The 15630-nt window shown below is 40.2% G+C and overlaps 1 protein-coding gene across 1 annotated transcript in view; it reads left to right on the top strand.

Moving 5' to 3' along the window:
- Positions 1–534: 534 nt before the first annotated feature.
- SPRED1 (sprouty related EVH1 domain containing 1) overlaps positions 535–15630 on the top strand; it is a 59353-nt gene continuing 44257 nt past the window's right edge. Inside the window, exon 1 of the mRNA XM_082485334.1 lies at positions 535–667. Coding sequence (XP_082341460.1) covers positions 636–667 — 32 coding nt within the window. The 5' untranslated portion in view covers positions 535–635. The remainder of the gene's footprint in view (positions 668–15630) is intronic.

Below are 15630 nucleotides of genomic sequence, written 5' to 3'. Positions count from 1 at the left end.
CCCCTTCCCTCCCTCCCCCCCCCCCCCTCCCCCCGCCGCCGCCTGCCCCGGCCTGTGGCGGCTCCGGTGTGTGGAGGAATTTCTTCTGCCGCCGCCGCCTGCCCCGGCTGGGCGCGGGAGGCGGCCGAGCAGCAGCAGCAGGAGGAGGAGGAGGAGGGAGGAGGAAGAGGGCAGGAGCAGCAGCGAGGGCGGCTGCAGCGGGAGATGAGCTGCAGCGGGAGGACGGTGCGGTGCAGCTCTGTGCGGCGGGGAGCCCTCCCGTGCCTCCAGCGCTCCGTTCCCCTTTAACTGGGAGCAGCTGAAGAGCAGAAGATCCGTGGTTGTTGCTGCTGTGTCCACCACTACCACCTTCTTCTTCATCATCGTCATCATCATCTCTAAAGACAGGGGGAAATACGCTCCAGCGCCGGACAACGGGATTTCGTGTTTCCAGGATAAAGATCGCTTTCCACCCCCCCCCACTCCCCCCCCGCCTCTTCCCCTCCCTATCCCTCACTTCACGGCCCTGCCCGTGCCCTGGCCGGGGGCGGCAGGCCGGGGGGGGGTAACAATGGTGAAGTTTCTGGTGAGTTCTGGCTGCGCCCTGCCTGCGTCGGTGCTGCTCCGTCTCCCTGTCGGATCGCGGTGAGGAGAAAATGAGCGAAGAGACGGCGACTTCTAACAACGAGTAAGCGGCCAGTCCCGACACCCACCCCCCCTCCCCCCGTGTCGTCGTCCCCGTCCCCCTCCCCCGGCTCTCCCCTCCACCCTGGGGTCGGGCAGGGGCTGCCGGGGCCCGGCGCGTCCCCGTTTCGTGTCCCCCCCCCCACCCGGCTCCGCGCCCCGCGGGGGCCGCTGGCCGCGCACGATCGTGTCCTGGCCTCCCCCTGCGCCTTCTGCGCATTGCTGCTCGCGTACATGGAAGCCCAGAAGCTCCCTCTTTGTGAAGGAGCTCGGTCTAGAAGGGCTGCGAGCCAGCGGACAGAAAAGCGTGGTTTAATTAAAGCCTGGTAGAAAACGGTGCAGGTAACGATGGTGTCTTGGAGGGGGAGGACGGGTTTGGAGTGCCCAGAGAGGTATCGGCACGTACCACCTCTGATAATATCCTATTACTTGTAGATATTTCACATGGAAACTAGTGTGTGGGAGCTTCATCCTGCAGGAAACTGCTCCTGAATTTTAATTGGATGAGTCAGTCAGTGTAAATACAGCTTAAACCTACCCTAAAGCCTTTTTTTTTTTTTTTCCTTTTAATGAGCACTTGGGACTTTTTTTTTTTTTTTTTTTTAAAGAAGGGGGCAGTTCAAGGATCTTTAATATTTTTAATGTGACTGGTTTGGAAGAAATCCAGAGGAGAGTGTATGTTTGCGGCTGCATCGCCCTGCATGTAATCCGTCTGTGAAATACATTTGGGGTCGGAGGAGATATTTGTCAGGAAACATCCGAGTTCTTTATGGCATTGGGAAACAAATATAAAGTATTTTGAAACTTTTTCTGTGATCGGGAAGTTTTAAGGTTGATCGCTGCAGCCTCCGGCGGGGCTTTAGCGTTCCGGTTTGCGATGTCGGTGTGTTGCCGAGGCTGATTTTTATGAATGATGCGGGTGCCGGCCGCGGCCATGGCGGTGGGGAGGCAGCGCGGCGCCCGCTGTATCCGTAGGCGGCCGGTCGGCGGAGAGGGGGAGCAGCCGCCCGGCGGACGCGGGGGGGTGCGGGTCGGCTCTCCTCCGGCGGGAGGTCGGGTTTCCCACGCCGCTGCCTTCCTCCCTCCCTCCCGGCGCAGCCCTCGCACCTTCCCGGGCACTTCCCAAAAGCGGGCGGTTCGCTCTCCGGGGAGCGGCGCGGGCAGAGCCCAGCGGGGCCGGGAGCTGCGCGGGGCGCGGAGCGGGGCGGGGGGGAGGGAGGGAGGGAGGGAGAGAGAGGGAGTCGCTGCGGCGCCCGCGGGGCCGGCGGCCGGGGCCGCCGCCATGTTTCCTTTTTTTTTTTGTGAATCGCTCTCATTTGCATACCACAATCTCCATTCATAAAAAAAAAAAAAAAATAACCGGGGGGGGGGCGGAAATCTGCTGTCATCACCGCTGACCTGCGGCAAAACCTGCCCTGCCCAGTGCCTAAAGCAGCTGCTGCTGCTGTGCTGAGGAGCAGCCAGTAGCCAGCGGCTGGCGGAGGAAGGTCTCCAGGACCTGCTGTATTAATATGTGCTGTTCGCTGCTTGTTGACACAGTTATGTGGGAAATATCAGCTCGGGGAGGTGCTGGGAGCACGTGATCCGCTCCATTCATAAAATACCTGGCTGTCCATTCACAGTGCAGTACAGTGTCTGCATTCAGCAGCCTGGCAGATCAGACCTGCATGGGAAGGGAGAGGCGGCCAGGCCGGCAGGTTTATCGGAGAGGGCAGCGGAAAGAGGGCTTATGGCTGCGAGCATGGGAAGCTGCTGTAAAGATGCGGGGGCGGGGGGGGAGTTGTTTTTATGGTTTGTGTTTGTTCATTAGCTCCTAATGTTTGAGCGTTAGTTCGGAAGTACCTTCTCGCTGTACCGCCTGACGTTTAAGCAGGGAAGAGTTTTATTCAGAAAACGCTGAAATATTTTGCCCACCAGAAATACTGACTCAGAAATAAAATGTTGAAAATCAAATTCATTATTGCGAACGTGTTTTCAAGCCAGTATGTTAATCCATTTGGGGTAATTTGCATTTTATTGAACAATACTGTCTTACATCTGCAAGATATCGACATAGTATAGAAGGAAGTCGGTCATACCCAATGAGACGTCTGAAAATGTTGCCTATTAAGAAATACAGGTAACAGTGAAGACTACTAAATCGATAGAGATCAGCAATGTGGTTCATTTTTGTCTGTTTTTTTTTGAGAACTTTACAGCAGATTAGCTATCGTCATTTCTCTTTAACTTATGCCGTAGCTGAAGAATCCTCTGAAATATCAGAATAACAGAGAAATGTTTTTATTATGGCGTGAACTGTTAAGAGGTCAGTGTATTAACTTTGATTTTAAATATTTTGAAATCTTTCAAAAAATCAAATCAATAGTGATGAAGGATCCCTGAAGCAGACAATTTATTTGTTTGATGTAACTGTTTTGTGGTTGCCAGTATTAAAATGGTGATGTTCACTGCTCGTGAATACACTATTTCATTATCTTAACAAATTACACTAAGGTAATCCTTAATTATATATTCGCGGAGTGGAAGAGGCTTTGTTTTTAGTGCTACCTAAGAGAATACCTGAAAGATTACTAATCTTTATTTAAAATGAGAAAGGAAGGCTCACATACAGTGTTTGGTTAAAGTCATTGTTGTTATAGAGCTAAATGTGTATAACCTTACAAAGCACTATAAACAGTGTTTTTTCTCAAAGAATATATATATATTTTTTTTTTTACTTTGGTTGTTAAAATATCAGAAGAAAAATAAGAAAAATATTTCCCTTCTCGGTTCATTTTTGATGAGGCTAGAGTCATCGTTCCTCTTCGGTTGATTCTGCACAGAGCACAAGCGTGTCACTTTAAATGACTGGGAAATATGATTGAAACTCCAAATAAACAGTTTGGGAAAATAGGGCAGATCTACAAATTGAACCTCATCATATTTTAAAAGTTCTCTGTGTTTAATTTTATCAGGATAATTGATTACATCAATGGCCTTGAATTCATTAACAAATCTCTTGGCATATAAGGGTGAATACGGGTACTTTGCAATGCATTTTGTGTCATTGTGGCTACCAGGAATATTCTAGTAATTGAGCATTATTCTTTGCTTATAAAACTTCATTTTATGGTGTAAGATATAAGTATCTGCGGTGTCTACAGTTTGACCTCAGTTAATAACGTTAAATTCTCAGTGGTGGTGGGAAAGATTAATTAAAAAGCTGCATTAAGGGCTTCTAGGTTTCTTGTCAGTCATGAACATATAGAAGGCAGCCGTATAAAATTCTGATTGTCACAGATTAGTCTTCATTGGTGATTTTTACATTGTTCTTGTAATGATGTTTTTGCATTTGTCAGTTAGATATTAGTTAAATGAGAGTATTTCTGTATCTCCAGATAATTATATTTTTCCACTCTGTGTTTTGCAATCAATGTGGTCAGCATGAACAGAATGTGGTGTTCTCAAATACTATCAGTTTTTAAATGAAGGAATTAGTAGGATTTGTGGACTCGTGGGTCAATTTGCTGTTCGTGCAACTTAACATAATGTCAAAGCAGGCAGGTCAGCAAGCAATGTACCAAAATCCCTTTTTTGCTGTTTAGAAACACTACTGAATTTCAGTGTTAGGTAAAACAGAATAATTGTTACGTTATGTAGTCTCCATTCAGTAGGGATGAATGATGACAGGCTTAAGATGGAGTCTGAGTTGCTACTATTGAAAAGTAGGAGCATTGCTTTATTGGCTTGTTTACTTTCCTCTGTATTGCAGGTGGCCCCTTTCTTTTTCAGGGAATACTTGTGCACTGGAATGATGTTCGACTTGTTTTTACATACTGTATTTTTACAGATTTGGACTGTCATATGCCTGTTGTTTTGCTACATAAATATAGGCAATCTTATGCTCATTTCCCTAGATAATTTAATAGATTAGTATACACTCCGTGTTTCTTCAGTTTATAATGCGATGTGCTTAACAGCCTCTAGATGATGATGTTATAAACATCCTCAAGTGTTGATTTGAAAAAGTAAAGCTGAACTACATTTTTTAAATAAAATACTTATTTGGTATGTTCATGTCTTCCTTCAGTATTTATGAAAATACTGTTTATACTTCATTTGTGCTTCAGAATTCCTTGTATTAAGAGCCCAAATACTGAAAGGTGAACGTGAAATCATATCGCAGAAAGTAAAGCCAACTAGTTTGGTTATATTTGTTCTGGGAGAATTTTAACACTTTTCAGCCAGGTAATTTTCTTTTTGCTGTTAAGGGCATATATAGACTTTGGAATTCTTCATCCTGTAACATAAGGAATTTGTAAAAAGGAAGATTTTTTTTTTATTTTTTTTTTTTTTTTAGGAAAGCATCTTCTAAACCGATTGATTATATGAAAACATTGTAATTCTAATATATTTTCTTTGGGGGAATTGTTCTTTATAGAGTCTTGGGGAGGCTTTTCCAATCTTATGAACTGCTTCTTGCTCTCTCTTTGGCATTGGGTTATGTGACACTATTTTGAAGGTGAAACTGAATTTGCATGTTACGTAATCTGGTAGTCAGGGGGGTTTTGTTTATGATTTTTTTTTATTTAAAAAAAAGGTTCATTTTAGCTTAGCTTGATTACTCTGGTATTGCAGAAAAATGTTTTCTGGATATTTCAGCATAACTGGAGCCAGCAATACCAGTTGAATTAAAAAATGGCAAGTGTTTCCCTTGTTTGTTCATTCAAAATTTAATGTTCTTGAAGTGTTAAAGTACCAGTGAGAATGTTAGTGTATGTTTCAACAGTAGACATGTTTCTTGAAAGGAATATATCTTGACAGGGTCGGAAGTCACAGGATTAAAGCTGAGGGCATTCCTGGTGGTTTTTAGGCTAAACACTGGCATTTTTGTTTGTTATTTGCTCATCCTTGTGTATATCTGGAGAAATCCTATGCATTGGTGATGACATGATGGTGTATGACAAACACCAGAAACAAAAAATACTTTTCAGAATATTGACAGAAATTTAAAAAGGAAAGGGGGAATTCTTTTGTCTCTTTCATTTTTCATTCTCCTTATTTGAGAAAAGTGACTATGATACAGCATACAATGTATGTTGTCTTAAATGGTGGTGTTCTAATGTTCAAATGTCTGCTTTCTGCCCCTTCGTCTTCTCAATTGGAACACGTTGCAGTTTCCTTAAAATAATTTGAAAGATGGCTGGGAATTGCCATGTTGTTGAGGATCCCAGTTTTTTTGTGGATATATTAAAAAGGATCTATCTTTGTCTTTTTCCTCTCTGTTCTAATGTGCAACAACATTTAGGCAAGAAAATTTGAACTAGCACAGTTACTGAATGGCTGGAATTGGTTGTAAACAAAAACTAAATGGTCCCTGAAAATACCAAATTTGTTCTTCCTTTCTCTCCCTTGAAAATATTCATTCCTTTTTCTGAGAGCACTTCTAGTTGTGAAGTATTTAGTTAATTATTGGTGACTAATATGGTACAAATATTCAAAATTTTAATTTAACAATTAACGTTATTTCCAACGTTTTTTTTCTGCTGAATACCAAGACTGGTTAGAAAACACACCTAAAAAAGTATTAGAAGGTACAATCTTTAGCGATGCTCGGTTTTTTTGAGGGGAGGAAGGGGACTGGATGTTCTTTTGATATGCTTTATTAAGATATATTTCTAGACTTAAGACAATAGCAATACATACTTTGTTGCGCTTACTCTTCTTGTACTCTGTAAGAGAAGATTTTTTTTTTTTTTTTTTTTTTTTTGCTAGTGCTTAGACTATGATCTAATAAAATCTGTTGGCTGGCACTACTCCCTATGGCTTTTCTCATACATGAGGTGGTATCATGCTGTATATGGTAACATATTTTATGGTATATGGTACCAGGATAAACATGGTATCACTCCTACTTGAAAAATATCTGTAATAGGAATCAGTCTCTACGATGACGGTGGTATAGAACAGCACTTACTTGTAAGAAGTAAGTAGACATTTTAAGTGCTTATGTTTTCACATCTTTTCAAGCTTATCTTTTACATAATGTTCATGCTGATGTTTGTGATATCAGTTTGTTAAAAGAACGTATATATTAATTTATTTAAATGCCGTGCTTTATAGTCACTGTTTTTTCTCTTACATATGACAGGAAAAGAATTTAAAAAAAAAAAAAACAAACACCCCAAAAAAGGATGAACAAGTCTTTAGATATGCTAAGAGACAAGAAAACATGCGTTTAAGTGCTTTGAGTACTAAATTTTTTTATAAATGTGGCTCAGTTTAAGTAATAACTGACTTGCTACATACAGTTTCAGGCCCTAATTCGTAATGTTCCAAATAAGGTGAGGAAAATTATTGGGACTTTAAAAAAAATTATTACAATGATGATAAATGCATCTATACATGCGAGGAGATCACAAGCATTTTTTTTCTCTAAGAACTCACTGTCATATGACAGTAAATACTTCAATTCAAACAAGGAAAATAGGTCATAGACACTTCGGCAGTTACTGTGCTCCATTCTGTATTGCTGCCTGATGTCGAACTTCCATTCAGAAGAAAACATTTTTCTTTTGTGTACTACACAAGAGTTCCCCAAATATGTACTGTTGAAACATCTAAACCGTCTTAAAAATGAGGTGGTAAAGGTATCTTTCTTCTCCCCCACCCCGAGGTATTCATTCTTGTGTTTGAAAATTTTGAGTGCTGACTGCTGTTTGTGATGTTTTAGTTAGGTGAGGAAGTCTTGTAATCTGTACTTCTGCTACAGTGAGACAAACACTTATTTAGAACCCCTGAAGAAATTCTGTGAGGTGAGATGATGTTTGGCTTGAATGGTTTGCAAGAGCAGGCGTCATTAAAGTCATGGAAGAGTTGTCCTGTTTTCTTCTTCTTGGGTTTTTTTTTTTCTTTTTGAAACTCCAGAAAAATAGTACCAAAAAACAGTACCAAATAAATAGGTCTTCCCTAAGATGATCTGACAACTGTTGACAATTACCCTTTTTCTTTGTCTTGAACAGACGAGTTGCGACGCTAACTGAAGTTTGTCAAAGCAAAAATGAAACTGATTTATTTCAGTTTTAGTACAGTCAAATGCTGTGAGTAAACAAGTGTAGCAACAAGAAGTATCAAGAATTTCATTAATAAACCAAGTAATTACTGAAAACTAGTGTCAAGTTTATTAAAAATTGTTACTGAGACTGACTGCCTTCCCTAAATAAACCCAGAATTGGTAAGATATAACTCTCAGTGAGGATTCCTGCCTGGGATTTTTTTCTTTCAGAAATTGTGCAGGACTGTTTTGGTGAAGTAGTACAAACCTTGAGGGCAGAAGTGATTTCTCTCTCTTTAACCTTTTGAAAGGATTAAGTAAGGGTAGTGAAAGGTGGGAGTACAGAGCCTGCTCTGATTTAGGCATTTTTATGTAGCTTCCTAGAAACTTTTCAGCCTCTCAGACATGATGAAGTACTCTGTGCTGTTTCTGTGCATGGTATGCTTACTCTGGATCCCAGTAAAGCGTGCCTTAATAGGAAGCCTGTGATTGAGGCCGATATATGTTGAGCCTTGAAGAGGAACATATTTTTGAAAGGTGTAAAGAAGCTAATTCAGGATTTAGAGTTGAGGCCTATACATTTAAAATGGGAAATCCTGTTGTTTTTTTTTAATCCCTCTAAGTGGCTGACTTTATGTACCAAACCTGTATGTTTTTAAGCTCTAGTTACTGTTGCTTATCACTGGGTTTTGCTCCCTTTAGGACCAGGAATAGATTGGAAGTTTCCTGGTAGGATAGACTTGGCATAGGTATGTTTGTGCCCTCTTCAGGGGGCAATTATCTATCTCGTTACAAGTTCCACTTACAGTTCAAATGCTACTGATCTGTGCTGCTGATGTTATGCAAAAATTTATGGGGTTGCTATCTCCTACTTTAATTTTGCACTTTTTTAAGGGGAAAAAAAAAAAGCTGTCAAAGAAATTATGATTGCTGGTACCAGTGGTACATAGTGAGTGTGCCAAGGGAATGCAAAGTTGCAAAATGAAATGCTTGAGAACTGAAATTGTTTGTGCAAATATAATTCATGTGGTCAGGGGGTACGAATTTTGATTATTTTGATAATGAGGCAGAGCCAGGAATATAATCAGATTGCCTGGGTTCTTCTCTCAAAACTTCAATCCTAGGAAACACCCATTTTCTTTTGTTTCAGCCCCTTGCCTCGTTTGCTGCTCATCCTGTGCCAGAGAGGAGGACTGCACCTTCTGATCATATGCAGGTGGTGCCATGTAATTGAAGATGGCATCTTAATAAGCGCTAAAATTCTATAAATGATAATACCAAAAAGTAAAACAATGTTCTAACAAGTTTGTTAGGTTGTTTGTTTGTTTGTTTCTGTATTTTAGTCTGGTTTTAGTCTTTAATCTTCAGATTTTAACTAGGGGAGTATTTCAGATGTTGGTAATATTGCTGTAATTCTATCCAGACTTGTAGCATGCTGTTTCTTATATTCTTTCTGCTAGCGTGATTTTCTTAATCCTTATCTGAAAGTTGGGGGTTTGGTGTTGTTTTTTTTTTTCCCCCAATTTGGAAGCTCTCTCTAGTACAGCATGAGAAGTTATTTGGGGGAATAATACATTTGTTATGTTGAACTTGCTTTTGGTTTGGTTCTTTTAAGGCGATAATGACATCTGTTATGAGAAGTCATGCCACTATGGGATATGTGTGTCTAGCATGCTAGTCACAGAGTGCCAGTTAGGCTGTTGACATGTATGGGCATATTTACTGTGGAGGCACCTAACATATGGATTACAATTAAGCCTGTGTTTCTGTGGTGTCACTCGTGTATCCTACAGGAATAGTGTCATACTTCAGGCATGTAAGTGCAAAGTACTTGCAGTGCTCATTGAAACAAAAATGCCAGTTGGTTGTCATTTCTTAATCAGTAAATATGTTTTTCTAATTAGATCTCCTTTACTACTTTTTTTTTATTATTTTTTTTTTTTTTTAGAAATTGATGGGTGAAGTGTAAAAGTGTATTGTCCTTAAAATGTTTTACTATGTTCTGTTCTGTGGTTCATGAAGAAGTTAGAGCGTCTAAAATCAGGCTGTTATTACACAGCTGTTCTTATGCATTAAGGCCCATAAATGTCCTGGCTCAATGTTGTTTCACCTTCTACTTCTTTCAGCCTCCAGAAAACTTTTTAATGGATGTGTAACCACTGCTTAAACGGTCCTGTGATCATCTCCAGCACAGTACTTTCATACTTTCTGTATTTGTACTGAACGAGTTTAGCTTAAAATATCTTACATTGTCTTAGCTGTATTCAACTTGACACATCCTCTAGAAGAGCCCCCATATGCACCTTAAAATGTACGTGCTTTGTTACTATGGTGATGGAAAAGAATCGTGCATGTTAACAGCCCCGCGTTAGGTAATGGAGGATTTGCAGGAATCAGTTAAGCGTTTGCCAGGGGCACTGAAAATTGATCCATGACCATACCTGCACCCCAGCCTCCTGGCTACACGCGGGCTGAGGGAATCCTGTTATGGGACTCCGATGCTTCTCTGTTTTCAGGCTGTTTGCGGGGGGCGAAGTGGACTTTTTGGAAATGGTTTCAGAAGAAGCTGAAGTAGTGTTGCCTTATCACGTGCTTTTAAGTGTCTTGTGTCGTATACTTAGGGTGCTCTGCACGGTGTAAAGGAGATGCTTGTGCAAGCATGTTGTATGTTTGTCACAGATACAAAACCAGGTTTGTTTTTCTTTGAACTCCCTGGGTTGACAGTGCAGGAATTCACTGCCTTTCATGTCTCTGTCATGGCTGCCTGCAAAGGGAGAATACATCCACTCTTACTCCCCTGAAGCAATATAGAAAACGTGAGCTCTTCTTCATCTAGTAGTTGAATTCCGCGTGAAAAACAGGTCTATTCAAGGAAGCTAGTCCAGAACAAGACATGAATGCTGTAGTTTAGTGTAATTTCCTGTGGGGGCCTTTTAATATCCTTCTTCTGGAGTAAGTTGTGGTTAACTAGAGGAAAACTGATAGACTTAGTTGTCTAATTAGAGGAGCTTTTCAGGTTCTCCCCTCTTTCCTTCTCTGCTGTACCTTTTTAAAATTGTAGTTTTCTTGCATTAGTTACTTTATTTAGTTTTGTGGTTTTGTTTGGATTTTTTTTGGTGGGTTGGTTGGGGTTTTTTTTACTGGTGAAAGTGGTATCTCTTTCTGTGTTTTGAAGTGTGTTGGCTTTTGGAGAGACACATCCTTGTAGGTTTTGTTTTTAGCATTTTGGAAAGCATTTTTCTGAGCATTTCTCTGTATTAGTGTTCTCATACAGTTTATCCTGAAAAGCTTCTCTGGAAAATAAGACACTGGTTAATGTCTGTTTGAGACATTTTGACTGGCCCACTGAGCACCCTTACAGGTCTTAATACCAGGGTTTTACCCTTGAGCAATGCTAGCAAGAAGCCTGGGTTTTGCCACTCTGGGACAACAAAAACATAACCGAAATAAAAACATGTGTTTCCTTTGCTGTAGAAAGACAGAATGCTTCCCACAGGCAGTGAAAGGAGAAGACATTACAGAAATGTTGAAAATCAATGTGTTGAGTGACTTCTCCACCACAGAAAATTCAACTTTTTTGACGTTTGTGAACAAATCTTCCTGACGTAGAACTACAACTATAGATACAGCTTCTTTTCTGAACAAAATCAAAATGTATGGGTTAGACTTGTGGAATACCTCGAAATAAGTTTACCAAATCTGTTACTTCAGCTGGATTTTTTTTTTTTTTGGGCCTGATCAGCTACTGCAAGATATAGAATTGTCTTTTGGCAAATCTGTACTGCATGAGCTTGATCCCCACAACCAGAGCTCAATGGATGAAGTAAAAGATTTAAGTAAGCTTTAAGGTTCTCATGCTCCTTCCAGCTGGAGGGTGCAAACAATGAGCTTTGATCAGTGTATCATCCCAAATAAGGCATGATGATCCAAATCTCTGCTATGTGCTTCAGGAAAAGATCATTTCAGTAGAGAACTTGCAAGAGAGATCCTAATTAACTGTCACATGTCAAAGGAAGGAACAAGTGTCACTTCTCAAGGGCAAGAGTAATTTTGGCCAGCTTTTCTGAACTTGCTTCAGTTTGTTTCCAAGGCAATTACAATCAGATAGTGCAGAAATCATAGTGTCCTACAGTAGAAAGGATCTGCTTTCTACATTTTTTGTTTCTGGTCTAACTTACAGTTAGGTATTTTACAGTGAAGAAAGCATAACTGTCATTTCCCACTTGCAGCATTAACATCTATGATCTAGGGTGTATTTGGTAAGAGGGGATTTTTTTTTTTTTCAGTTTTGATATTCCTTGCCTGAGACAAATATTCCCTTATTTTGTCTATTTAATAAAATGGTATATTTGATTCCTGAGAAATGGAATCTTAACAGTTAAATTGAAAGATTCTGTTCAAGCTTTTATCATTAACCAAAACCATCAGTTTCTTTGTATCGTGTTTTCAGTAGGATGCAACTTCTGTTGTCTTTATTTGCACTATAAAATGGTGGTCTCCAAAGGACTATTTTTGCTTTCTTCCATAATGAGTTCTTATTATAGCTCAGCAAATAATTTTGTCAGGAATTGCTTCTGTTTGACTTTGGGATATGTCCTTTGGCAATAACAATGCTGGTCAAAAAGTAGGAAGTTTTCTTGTTCTAACCCTTTCTTATGCATTATTCTAGTATATCACAAGAAAGCTCATGCGATTGCATGGAATTATGTTTGTAGCTCTGAAGGTTTGGAAGTTGATGCTCCTTTGTAAAACTGCAGAAAAGGGTACTGCTATGGTTTGAGGAACCCACAACAGTTTGTTGTCATTCAGACAATTCTATCACCCAATAAGCCCTCCACACACAGGAAGGGGAGCGGGGGGGGGGGGGGGGGGGGGGAGGAGGAAACCCAAGGGTTGAAACATAAACAGATTTCATAGAATAAGACTAGACAATTAACATTAATAATACTAAAGAACCGATACTAATACCAATATAAAATATACAAGGATTATACTCAGCCAATTTGATCAGCAGGAAGCTGTGTACTCCCAGCAGCAATCAGAAAATATTGGACACTGCGAGTGCAACAACTTCAGGAGGAAGGGAAGGCTTTAGGGATCTGGTACTGGGGCAAGAAGTTCTTAGGATCGCAGCCATCAAGGGACAGACAGAACTCCTCAGCAAACTTTCTAATTTATATAGAATGACATTCATGGTATGAAATAATCTTGTTGGCCAGCTTGGGTAAAGTGCCCAGGTCTTGCTCCTCCTCATCCCTGCACTTGGCTAACTCGAAAACACTGAGGCCTTGAAACCCACATACCGTAGCTGGCTATGAAATAAATATTTTCACAAATTAAGACACTAGAGTCTTCTAAAAGTGCAATTTTCCCAGGCATTAGAAGATAAATTAGTCTTGTGTCGCTCAAATCGGCACAGGTACTCACAAGCAAATCTTCATAATTCTGTGGGTGTTTTTAAGAGATGTAAATCTAAACTTTTTAAATGCCCAGTCCCCCAAATGGTATGAATTTTTGTAGTAGGATTACTGATATGTGCTATGGCCGAGTTTGTTTTAATGGGGTTTGATAGACTATTTACATAATTTGAAATATTTAACTTCACAATGGGCTTGCGTTTGTTTTTTTTTTTTTTTTCCAGATCCTTTCTGTCAACCTGTGAAGTATTTCAGAATAAGCTAAAGTTGCATAAGTACCAAGCCATTTAAAATAGAAATAAAAAGAATTCCATTAATACCCTGCATTTTACCAACATAGACAAATCCAGTTTCACTAAATAAATAGCACCAGTGCTGTCATTTTGACACACAAAATAACTTAGTCTCTATGTAGTTAATAGCCACCTCTTAAAGCATCTAAAGCAAATTTACAGTTGAGATCAGTTAATGAGGGAGAGTGGGAGTAGATTTATTTAAAATGCACTGAACTTAACTGCTCACTTGTTTGCTTTTTAATGGTAAAGCAGATTTGTGGTTTGAAATGTTTTGGGGAAGTTTTTGTGACAAGGCAGATGATAGTTCGGAACTACTTGAAAACTACAGAGGGGTCAGCTACAGTTTCTCCTTTCTGGGAGACTGGAAATCTCCCTTTGAAAATGTTCAGGAAACTTGATAACTGAGATACTGAAGATCTTCAGAGATGCAATTAATATCTGCACAAAATGTTCCAAGGACATCACAAATTAATACTGATTTAGTACCATATTTTATGATCTTAAGATGGTAATGCTGCTATTGCCTTAAGATACTATTGCTTTATGTAAAAACATAAGAATTGCTATAAAGGATCTGGCAAAAATTCTTGTTGACGTCCTTTCTCTGACTTTTCCACGTGCTATACTTCCATATGCATCTGTTTCCTTATCAGGAAGTTTGAGCTGAAATATATTACTTTTTTTTTTTGATTCTTTGGTGGAGAACTTCACCATGTGGTTGTTCGGTAGGACTTCATTTTACTTTAGCAGCACTTCAGTTTTGGATGTCTTATCTGTACTTAATACAATGTTTTCAGGCATTCATAAATTGAAGCAAATTGAAATTGCTATGCCAGATTATTCAGTCTTAATCTCTTGGTATGGTTTGGTGTTCACATTTGCGTGTTAGAACTTGAAATTATTCTTAGTGTCTAAACAGAGTATTTCAGTGTTGTGTACTGGATGGGTATTTCTTTTCTTGAAACTGTCTTGGAAGAACCATGTGAATAAAGTGATGAGATAAAATGGTAAGCATGATGTTCTAGGGAGGAATTTAGCAATTCAGTTTTGTTAGGAAATGCATTGAATTTATGGTCACGTCAGTGTCAACTGCTTGCTTTCTGATGCTAAAGTAGAGTTTTAGCAGAAGGAGAAAGGGGATTGGGAGGTCCTGGTGCTCTTGGGCTTCGGCCTTGAACAAGGACCTCACGAAGTGGGGAGAGGATCGCCTGTTGCCTTCCTTCAGTCTCCATTCAGTCAGGGCTGGCTCATTAATACTTGGAAACTGCTTTGTTTCCACCTTGGCTATCAGAAGGTATCGTGGTTTAGGCCAAAATCCACTACTGGGGACCTGAGGGACCCCAGATGGGACCGACAGATGCTCCCCTCTACCCCTCTTCAAAGAGACAGGCAGCGGAGGAAAAGGAAAACCAGGACAGAAGGGCAGTCTAATTATGTTTCAAAGACTGTATATTCTTATGATCAGATCTAACCTACTTTCTGAGATGCTACTTTACAGTAGATACATCTGAGGTGCAAACAAAAGATTTCTTGATTAAAAGTTAAGTGAATACTTCAAAATTTATCTGTGTTCCCTTTACTTGTAGGTCCATCTGGCATTTTTGTACACAAACCAAAATGTGCTTAATAGAAATCAATTAAATGCAAGGAATTTCTAACTAGTTATCTGGGCCAGGGCAGTGCAAACTGAAATGTGAAATCATGGGTTTGAGAGAGCTGCTGAGTATTTTACAATACTTTTTTTCCCCCTCATTGCTGTTAGCGTTGTTGGACTTCTTGCAGACCATTTCTTAGAAGTAAATTACACCAGGGCTGTTCTTGTTGCATACAACACTTTCTCAGCTGTAAAATCGTGATGATGTATCATCAGTGAAGCTGTCTTGTTTTTTCAAGGTAGGATTAGAGAGATGAAGGTATCAAATGAAATTAAGGGGGGGAGGGGGAATGGAAGGGCAAAAGTAAACCTGCTGTAAGAGCTACCTATGTCTACAAGATATATTAATTCCTTTCTTCTTATTAGAACTGGGGCTTCTGCCAAGACAGATCGACGGTTCCAACTGGGGCTTGCAGAAGCAGTAGTGACTGCAGGAGGTGATATACACCATTCTTTTAACTCTCAATGGCATTGACAGTTACCAAAGTTCCCTTTCTTTGCTCAAGTTTATCCTTGCTAGAAGTTAAAAAGAAAGGCAATAGAGACAGTAAGACAATGCTGAACAGA

Source organism: Vanellus vanellus (genome assembly GCF_965231255.1).
Source record: "Vanellus vanellus genome assembly, chromosome: 6".
Classification (NCBI taxonomy): domain Eukaryota; kingdom Metazoa; phylum Chordata; class Aves; order Charadriiformes; family Charadriidae; genus Vanellus; species Vanellus vanellus.
Note: the sequence above shows the minus strand (reverse complement) of the source record. Positions and strands in the feature narration are given on the sequence as shown.